The 10,385-nt window shown below is 43.0% G+C and overlaps 1 protein-coding gene across 2 annotated transcripts in view; it reads left to right on the top strand.

Annotated features, from left to right (window-relative positions):
* Positions 1–604: 604 nt before the first annotated feature.
* CTSC (cathepsin C) overlaps positions 605–10,385 on the top strand; it is a 42,218-nt gene continuing 32,437 nt past the window's right edge. Inside the window, exons 1-3 of one of the 2 annotated variants that reach the window (XM_079789484.1) lie at positions 605–1,076; positions 2,867–3,012; positions 9,034–9,118. In XM_079789484.1, coding sequence (XP_079645610.1) covers positions 905–1,076; positions 2,867–3,012; positions 9,034–9,118 — 403 coding nt within the window. In that variant the 5' untranslated portion in view covers positions 605–904. The remainder of the gene's footprint in view (positions 1,077–2,866; positions 3,013–9,033; positions 9,119–10,385) is intronic. The other variant, XM_079789483.1, reaches the window with a different exon arrangement.

Genomic DNA, 10,385 nt, shown 5'->3' with positions numbered 1-10,385 from the left:
GCGTGTGTGCGCACCCCAGTGTGCACCAAATCCTATAAAGTTTGCAGGGAGAACAAAGACAACTAGGACACGAAAACTGCAAGCTTGCACTGCAACTGAATTCTCTTATGGGCCATAAGCAAATAACATTAACAGGAAACCAAACAAAACCACGCCAAAAGAAGGTAGCGAAAGTTTTGGAAAACGGAAGGAAGAGCAGTTCTCAAACAGCTGAGGCAGCTGGGGGTAGCAAGTGAAATATTCTGAGAAAAAAAAAAAACCAACAAAACAAAAAAACCCCCACAAAACCCACAACCTTGAGTTGGCGAGGACAAAGTGAAGGAAACAAATAACACTCCACTTACTAGATCTTTCCTTCTCTGGGACTTTCTCACCTCTGTCTCCCTCACCTCCCTTCCCTCTGTCTCTGTCTGACCTTTGTCCCTGCCACCCCAGTTTCTCTTGTGTGTCTGTCTGTCTCCCTCTCTCCATCTCCCTCCCCTCCGCCCCTCCCCCCTCCTCTCCGCAGGCGTGCGTACCCCCCCCTCCCTCCCTCCCTCCCTCCCTCTCTCCCTCTCTCTTGTGCGTCCGGCTTCTCAAGGAGGAAGTCTGGGTCGCGTGCGGACCCACTGTGGCTCTTAACTCCTATTTTGAGTCGTCCCTTGGCAATTAACCTTGCCCCGGGCTTGCCCCGGCTCACCCCGAGCTCAGGGTGCACGCGAGCGGCGGTGCTGGCTCCCAGCTCCGGGTCTAGGTGCCCAGCCGCCCCTTCCCCTCCCCCTCCTCCTGAGACCAAGACCCAGACCCCGCCCCGCCCCGCCCCGCGGAGGTTTCCGCCCTCTGGTTATTTTAAGGCGGGCGGTCCGGGTCGCCTGATTCCTGGCTGCTTCCCTCCTGCTCGCTGACCACGCGGCTGCCCTGCAGCATGGGTCCCCGGCCCCGCTCCCCGCTCGCCGCCCTCCTGCTGCTCCTCTGCGGCCTGGGCACCGCGCACGGCGACACACCTGCCAACTGCACCTACCCCGACCTGCTGGGCACCTGGGTCTTCCAGGTGGGCCCCGGGGATTCCCAGCGCGAGGTCAACTGCTCGGTGATGGGTAAGCGGCCGCGGGCCCGGACTCCTGCCCCTGAGCCCCTCTCCACACAGCGCCCCACCGAGGAGCACACCTGCCGGAGGCCGGGACATCCTGGCTGGACCTGGGTCATGGGATGCCTGCTCCTGCGCCAGGGCCGCCAGGGCCAAGTTGAGCTGCTGAGAACTTCTAACCACCTTTTCTTGATTATTCCGGGGGCTTCTATACCTTCCAGGAGACTTTCTTTTTACTCCCCTTAATTACTGTTTTCTGGTTTTTGTTTGTTTGTTTGTTTTTCGGTTTGGAAGAGAATTCAGACCTTGCAATCTTATTATCTCCCATCCAACCTGTAGGATTGTGTGTGTGTGTGTGTGTGTGTGTGTGTGCGCGCGCGCGCGCGCGCCAGTGAAAACCGAGCTCAAACACTCAAGAATACTGTATAGCAAGAAAAGTTTTCTCCTTTTCTTAGGTTGTGGGAAAGAGCCTTATATCCAGTGATTTTTACTGAGATGTGTGTTGATGCTACTGGTCTGAGAAAACTTCTGCACTGTCTTATGTATCGTAGGGGTGTATATAAATTTTTTTTTGGTTATTTTAATAACTCTTTAGCAATTAATTATATTTGGAAATGCCTGGGGCCAAGCGCAATGCCTGGCTCAGGGAAGGCACTCAATAAATATGTAGTGTGTGAACACACTGGGATAGTCCGTATGCCCTCCGATAACGTGGTTACACCAATGCCGAGGAATTTAGTGAAGGGAGAAAACACTGTCTTGGTCAGAAGTGGCACTTTGGTTCTGCCCGAGCCCTTACCAGCCTGCAATGAGTGAAGCTGTCAGCTGCACTTTTCCTTGTCAGCAGAACAAGGAGCGCCAGGTGATTTGTCACTAAAACAGACAGATCCAACTGATCAACTTCCGGTGGCTGTGGCATTGCATAATCCTGGGCATTTTAACCATCTGCTCTTTTAAAAAGTTGCCCTTGGAGGGCGGAAGCAGAAGAGAGGTGAGGATTTGCACCATTTGGGCACATGCCATCTCCCATGTCAGAGCATTAAAACCAACCACGGAAAAACTGTCTAAAGTGTGGAAACCTGGCGGGGGTGGGGGTACCGCAGAGCCCTGTCCAGGCAGCCTCTGTCTATAAACTATGGCTTCAACTTTACTAGAAATAATTGAAGGCACCCACGTGTCTGAGCCCCATCTCCTGAAGTTTAAAAGTTGGGTTCCTATCAGCACACATGGGCTTCATGGGATAGAGCCCTCGAGTTTGCTGAGTCCTTTGGAAGGATGCAGATTCTGAAGTTCTGAACTGTGGAGCCGTCGTGGAGAAAGAAGCCGCATTTCTTCGTTGAAGAGATCATTTCCTTTGTCCTTCTGTTGACTTGGTGGCAGGTCTTTTTTATATGTTTATGTTTCCAGTTTTTGACTACAGTACTATTTTGTTTTCCCTTCATTTCCACCTGTCATTTTCAACACCCCCCATTTTTCCTTTTCTTCAGTGGAAGGTTTTCTTCAGTCTCTGGGTGCTCTGGCAAGTTCAGGGCTGTACTTTAGGGGGTCTCTCTGCCTGCTGGCCTATTTCTATCTTTTGAGCCCTCACTTCACAGACGTGACTGAAACCCCCTCTGGAACTATACAGAGGGAGGCAAACAAGGTGGGAAGTCTTGGTATCTTCACAAGCCAGATTGGCTCAAATCGGGTGGCCTGATTTGAAAGGAAAGCAGTTTAAAAATTATGGGAGTTACAGGGGAGATTTTTCCTGCCATGGAAGTACAGATAATTTTCCATTCTTGTGCATTTTCTTTTCTTTAGGACCACCAGAAAAGAAAGTTGTGGTGCACCTTAAGAAGATGGATACAGCCTATGATGACTTGGGCAATTCTGGCCATTTCACCATCATTTACAATCAAGGCTTTGAGATTGTGTTGAATGACTACAAGTGGTTTGCCTTTTTTAAGGTTAGTTTTGTTGGAAAATGCATTCATAGTTTCAATTATTTAATATCAGTAGACCTTCAGAATTTTAATTTAAGATTAAGAAGATAACCAGAATTGACGCCACTTTTCCCAAGAGAAATTAGGCGGTGTAATTTTGCCAGTTTATTTAAAATTATGATTTCAGTAGATTAAAAAACTTGATCTATATTTGAATACATACAATCTATCTATATTTAAATGTAAATGTTGCTTTAATCATTTGGCTTTGTATTGAATCGCCAGGAAAGATATGGATATTATAAAAAATTTTCGAGTAATTATGCTATTTTATCATTGTTTGTTGGTTCTGAGAAATTGACCTAAGTAACTCATTGAAGTAATATGATATACTAAGTACATTAATGTGAATAATTTATTTGACTAAACTAAGACAGAGATAGAGAATATCAAATTACCCCTTTGGCTAATTGAAGTAAAAAGTTGTCCACTAAAAAAGTTCTCTCAGTAGGAAGAACTTTTTTTAATCTGCACCCAAAGATGTTTATTTATTTATTTTTTTTAGAGAGAGAGAGGAAGGGGAGGGGGACATCGATTGGTTGCCTCTTGTAAGCTCCCTGACTGGGGTGCCCTGACCAGGAATTAAACCCGCAACCTTTCGTTGTATGGGACGATTTTCCAGTCAACTGAGCACCCCAGCCGGGGCTATATGCTAACACATTGCTTCCAGTTGCTGGCATACTCCAGGGTAAAGTAGTTTAGCATGGATTGTAGTCCATCCCGCTATCCTGCTGCACTGCACTTGGAAATGTTCCTATTGGCAGATTATGAAATGGTTTAAGTAAATTGAAACCACAAGCCTGAGGCTAGCTGTTTCTCATTTTAAATTGAGTATAAATAAAGACAGACTTTCTCATGGGATAGGGTTTACAACCTTTGGAACATCTGGTAAGAGTTAGCCAATTTTAGGAATACGTGGGAAAGTGGGAGAATGACTCTGTTAATGATGATCAAAGACAAAGTACCAACAAAAGACTAAGTTTTAAATTTATTGTGATTTCTCTCAGGTTGTGATTTAATCCCTAGGATATGTTGTTAACATCTGAGCCAACTCTTTCTTTGAATAATAACTCCATATATAAATATATATATATATATATATATATATATATATATATATATATATATATATATTTAATAGTAAAAAAGAAAATAGGAAAAAATTGTCTCTCCTCACCTGGATTGACTGGTGGGCTACTCAGCTGGCAGGAACCATCTATCCATGTTGGCTATTGAGGGTCAAAAGTCCATTTTATTAGTTGAAGCCCATGGTCAACCAGTTATTAAATATTACCTGTGGATACTATGTATTTTTAAAAATCATAACAGTATTTATATGAAAAATTAAAAATATATTTTTATTTATTTCAGAGAGGAAGGGAGGAGAGAGAGAGAGAGAAATATCAATGATGAGAGAGAATCATTGATCGGCTGCCTCTTGCACGCCCCCTACTGGGGATCAAGCCTGCAACTCTGGCATATGCCCTTGACCGGACTTGAACCTGGGACGCTCCAGTCCACAGGACGACGCTCTGTCTACTGAGCCAAACCAGCTAGGGCTTATAAGAATTTTTAAAACTAGTGCATATGTGGTAAATATAATTCAATCTGATTATAATTCTTGGTTTTTATATTCCTGAGCCTGGGGCTCTGCAGACTTCTTATAAGTATTCTATCTCAGCCCTTCAATATTTTTTGCTTCCAGGTTGAAAATTCCTATGGAATTGATGCACAAGGAAAGAGATAGTCAAGACAGTTGTTACTGTGTATCATTCTCCCCTTCTTCCCTTCCCCTCCCCTCTCCTTCCCCTTCCCCTCCCCCCTCCTTTTTTTTCTTGCTTGACACATAATAGACACTTAGTTCATATTTATTAAAAAAATGAACTGAAGTGGAATTCAGTTGAGATAAAGGTTGAATAAATTATGTAAGTGCAAGATGGAGAGCAGTATATAAATAGATGAGTAAGTACTTTTACCCCTTTGGCTTAGAAAAGTTTTCATTCTTTACTTCTGTAGAATTGGAGAAACTGGTGGGGAAACTTCTAAAGTCAGCATTTCATTGCTTGACTCCTATTCTGAAATAGACAAGGGCAGTTTCCCTCCATTAATATTTTTCCATCAGTTTGCTCTCAGCTTCAATAGCCGGGGGCTGGTAGGGGCAGATGAACAGCTGGTGACTGAAGGAGAACTCAGAACACATCTTTGCATTTCTTTTTAAGTCACTGTAAGCAGATTTGGTCTTTTCCAATAGCCTCAGACATTAGTAGCAGGTCAAGAGAAAAACCACTGGTTAGCATCAAAAGGACCGTCGCAACCAAAACAACTGAAGAGATGACCGAACAGGCTGTGAGGAGCGACCAGGCTGGTGGGGGCGGGGGGGCGGCATTTAGGGGTAACAAGGCCAGTTGTGGGCAATCAGGCCGGGAGGCAGAGGCAGTTAGGGGTGATCAGGCCGGCAGGGGGGGCAGTTAGGGGCGACCAGGCCGGCAGGGGGTGGGGGCATGAGGGGCAATCAGGCCAGCAGGCAGAGGTGATTAGGGGTGATCACGCTGGCAGAGGGGGCAGCTAGGAGCAATCAGGCAGGCAGGCAGGTGAGTGGTTAGGAGCCAGCGATCCAGGATTGTGAGAGGGATGTCCGACTGCTGGTTTAGGCCCGATCCCTGGGATTGGGCCTAAACCAGCAGTCAGACATCCCCAGAGGGGTCCCGGATTGGAGAGGGTGAAGGCTGGGCTGAGGTGACCCTCTCCCCCACACCCACTGTGCGTGAATGTTGTGCACTGGGCCTCTAGTAAGGTTATAAGTGTTCTCAGCCATAAGTGGGAAGAGCCAATACAGGGTGGCGCAAAAGTAGGTTTACAGTTGTGAATATGCAAAAGTTTATTCTTTTTTTAAAAAAATGTATTTTATTGATTTTTTTACAGAGAGGAAGGGAGAGGGAGAGAGAGTTAGAAACATTGATGAGAGAGAAACATCAATCAGTGCCTCCTGCACACCCTCTACTGAAGATGTGCCTGCAATCAAGTACATGCCCTTGACCGGAATCGAACCTGGGACCCTTGAGTCCACAGGCCGATGCTCTATCCACTGAGCCAAGCCAGTTAGGGCAAAAGTTTATTCTTGTATTACGTATTAATTATTGTATTATTTTCCATAAGAACAACTGTAACTCTCAGCTGTAAACCTACTTTTGCCCTGTTGTAGGACAGAACTCTAACTAATTATCTGCTTCTAGATGGTATTCTCTTATTAGGAATAAAAATAGGAAGACTGTTCTGCTACTGATTTCAGTATATACTTTTCTTTAAATGCGCATTTGACCATTATCAGGGACATGTTTTATGTTCCTGCTGAAAAATCAACCCCTCTGACTGGTCAGTAGTTAGGACTGGTCTTAAAGATGGTAATATCAGTAAGCAGAGTAGAATATACATTGATACTAGTTTTTAAAGTTTCTAACATAAGCAGTTCCAGATAAATATACTTTGCAGCGTGGTAAAAGCTTATCCTTTTTGCAAATCTACCTTGAAAGATGGGGAGCAGAGTTTTAAACCTTTTAAGAAAAATGATAGAGTGGAATTGATTTTAGATAGTAGGAAAGTCACGCACTTTTGGTGACACTGGTTAACACAGAAAGCTTGCTGGGTTTCACCATAAGCACCAGGGTTTTTCCTACTGTGGTGCTGGGGAAACCAGGCTGGGTGGGTAACTCAAGAACAGCACAAACTATTTAATGAGTGAAGCACATGAGGCTTTTCCCTACGGGCTTAGAGAGTGTCTCCCAAATAAAGATTGATTTATTTTTTTAAATGAACAGTGATCAAAACGTAACCAGAATTTTGTTCAAGTTTAAGCGTCTCATGGAAAAATACAGCACACGGCCACAGAAGTATCTGGCAAAAGTTAGCCAAGTATAACTGCTATCGTTATTCTCTGCATTGTTACTCTACAAAACAGTTGGATTTCCAGATCTCTCCACTGACTCTTACCAGACCCTACCACTTGTTTCCTTTTGCCCTCTTCAGCTATGCTTTCATCAGATTGTTTCTTACTGTTCCTGCTAGAGTGTGCTGAGCTCCTGATGCACGCAGGGTATTCTGTGAGGCTCCTGCTCCACCCTTCTGCTCCCCCAGGACATCCTGCAGCTCAGATTTCCAACTTCGAAGCAATTGCAATACCACTTCTATTGCTAGGAACTCCCTTCAATAACTTCTCCTTCTTCCGGCCTCACTTGGAAGATGAACGTTTTTCGTGACTTTTGAGGTTCCTGTGCCTTTTTGATCTTGGTTTTTATCCGCTTGGTAATCTATTTTTTTTTCCCCATGTGACTTCAAGCTAGATTAAAGCTTGGCAGGAAGTGAACCTTGACACTGTCAGTTTGTGCATAGTTTGAGCCAGGCAGAAAGCACGAGGTAAAAAATGTTCTCCAAAGATACTTTTCCCTTCTCAAGTTCCTGTAGACTTGCAGTTATCTGAACACTTTATGGGGGTTACAATGTCAAATGCATCTAAGGCCCACCCAGGCAGGTACCTAAACATTTGAAACGATCTCTTGTAAAACAATCAGAAGTAATTAGACCTATGGCAAAATAGAAACTTTCTTAGAGGGCTTCATTTCAGTCTTCTTTTCAAAGAATATGCTGCCCAGTTTCATGTTCTTTGGAAATACAATACTGTCTGCAGGCCAGTTTCTAAGACTATCAGAGTTGAATAGCATCTGCCATTGGGATATAGTGGGCACACTCCAATAAAGTTGAACCCTTAAAAGTACCTGCAGATTAAAAGCAGCCAACTTCTTATAAAATCACAACCTAGCAAAACAAAACAATGTAAAGGACATTTAATTATGGTTGGCTTTATGTGATGGATGGATGGATAAGTTAAAATTTTTTTCTTCTTTATGCTTTTATATACTTTGTTCATTTTTTACGGTTAGCTTGTATAAAGCTTCTCTATGCACTATCCCATCCACCAAATTGCCCAATGGAAGGAAGCCGAATGAAACAAACCAAGCTCCAAAGAATATCCTCAAGTTGATTAGGTTTCTAAACTTACTGTTTCTCATTTCACTTTCTCTGAGGCTGGAAAAAAGAGCTCAGATTTTATTTTGAAGATTAAGCTATTCAAGGGCTGAAGAAGGTATCTAGAAAGGAAACTAGACTCATTGTGGCTGAAAATTTTATTTGGTGATAGTCAAGCAAACTTCATTGATTTCTAATTTAGTTTTCGCTTTGGGCTCACCAGTTTTCATAGAACCGTAAGCTAAAAAAGACTACCATAGTGTTTCTTCAGCAGGTTGCTACTTAGAACAGGAAAATTTGAAAATCTTGGGGTGTTTTGGAAATGGTTGGTGAAATCCACACCAGAGGATTTATTTGTCCATTTTGTGTGCCAGTGACTTGTAACTTTTGTCACAACAGCCAGAAACATCAACAGTGTGTTTCCACGTAAAGGATTTGAGAATCGTATACCATTTTCTCACCGTGCCTTCTGGGTTCATTTTAAAGATGTAACAATTTAGCTTTTAGAATACTTGTTATTAGGATAGGTTTACTTGTTTCAATGTAGAGTCAATACACAAAATTAGGATATTTTTAAAAAGCATCTTGGAGTTTACTTTTTTAAAAAATTATTTTATTTTTTATTTCAGAGAAGAAGGAAGAGGGAGAGAGAAATAGAAATATCGATGAGAGAAAATCATTGATTAGGTGCCCTCCTGCATTCCCCCTACTGGGCTCGAGCCCGCACCCTGGGCATGTGCCCTTGACCGGAATCAAACCCAGGACCCTTCAGTCTGCAGGCCAACGCTCTATCCAATGAGCCAAACTGGCTAGGGCATGGATTTTACTTTTAAGTATATTTCAATTCAGGGAAGGAATCAGAAGTTTAACACTTAATGCATGCCTAACTATGTATGTTTGTTTTCTTTCATGATGATGTTTAATCTCAACATAATGATTCAGTTTCCTATTGTAAACTCTTCTTAGGATGTCACTGATTTTATCAGTCAGTTGTTCATGCAGCTGGGAACTGTGGGAATATATGATTTACCATATCAGAGGAACAAACTGGGTGAGCGCCATTGAACTACTTTTCTTTTTTCTTTTTAAAAGCAAGCTTCCCTTCTCCTGGTGGCTTATGCACATTGATCTGTCTCTGTTCATCAGGGAGATGGAGAGGAGACTGGAAAGAGGATGGTTTTCTTGTAGATTTCTTGCTTGAGCCTGCTTCCTTGCTGCCTTTTACATGCCTGCACTATTTTGTGTGAGTGAGTTTTTACTTTAACATGTTCTGTGTGCACACATCAGATGAGCTCTTCCAGGAATGATGCTTACAACATAAATAGACATGAACCCAAAAAGGTAAAGACCCAGTTAAGAAAAGATTGACTTTAAGTTCAGTTCAAATCCTTGAAGTAGCTGTGCTCCCTGGAGTTGTTCATTTTTTTCATCTTAAAAAGACTCACGAGGGAACCGTGCGAGGCCACGGCACCTGAAGGCTGTCTTCCATTAGAGAAGGTGGCTCTTCCAGAGACATTGATGTACTTGTCCCTTATTCCTGTGAGATGTCACCCATCTTTTAAAAAATGGCTCCTTCTTGGAACCTAAACTGTGCACTGGAATAAGGATATTTTTCACTCTTTACATTCTCACACTTGCAGAATGGATGTTTAAATCATTGCTCATGCTGGGTCCATTCATTTAAATGTCCAGGATTTTGATGGAAAAAAATGGGTGGTTAGAGAGTCAAGTTGATAGGGACTTAACCTTCCTTGCATTTTAACAACATTTCCCCCCTTTCCCTTCCTCCTTTACTTAGCTCTGAAGCACCAGAAGTGAGGTATGAAAAATGGAACTGGCTAAAGCCTTATCCTAGGACAGCATAATGGCCCCACAGTGGTCCCCACATCTGCCAGCTAGGATTGCTCCTTAGGTGTAACATTTCATCTGGTTGCGAGTTAGGGGTCATTCCAGGCAGCCACTAATAGCAGATCAAAGTGAAAACGGGAGCTGAAACCCAGAGGCTGGTTCTTCTGAGTTCTTTTTGGTCATTGAATAATTTTCTTTATTTCAGAACTCCTCAGAATCTTTAATATGTGGTGGTAGTTTAGGAGAAAGATATAATAGGAAATAGGAATATATAATAGGAAATTTTCTGTTTGTTTTTACCTTACAAAAAAGTAAAGTATTCTCGGAATGCAGTTTATGCACTTCTGGCTTAAAACTCTCACTCTTCCTCCTCATGATGGAGACAACAGTGAAAAGGATATTCCCTCGTATTTGCTCTTAAATGATAAATAGCCCTGTACCTGGAAATATGGATTCAAGCAGCACTAAGC

This window comes from Cnephaeus nilssonii (assembly GCF_951640355.1).
Source record: "Cnephaeus nilssonii genome assembly, chromosome: 13".
NCBI lineage: Eukaryota > Metazoa > Chordata > Mammalia > Chiroptera > Vespertilionidae > Cnephaeus > Cnephaeus nilssonii.
The sequence above is the reverse complement of the archived record's forward strand: the minus strand, read 5'-3'. Positions and strand labels throughout refer to the sequence as shown.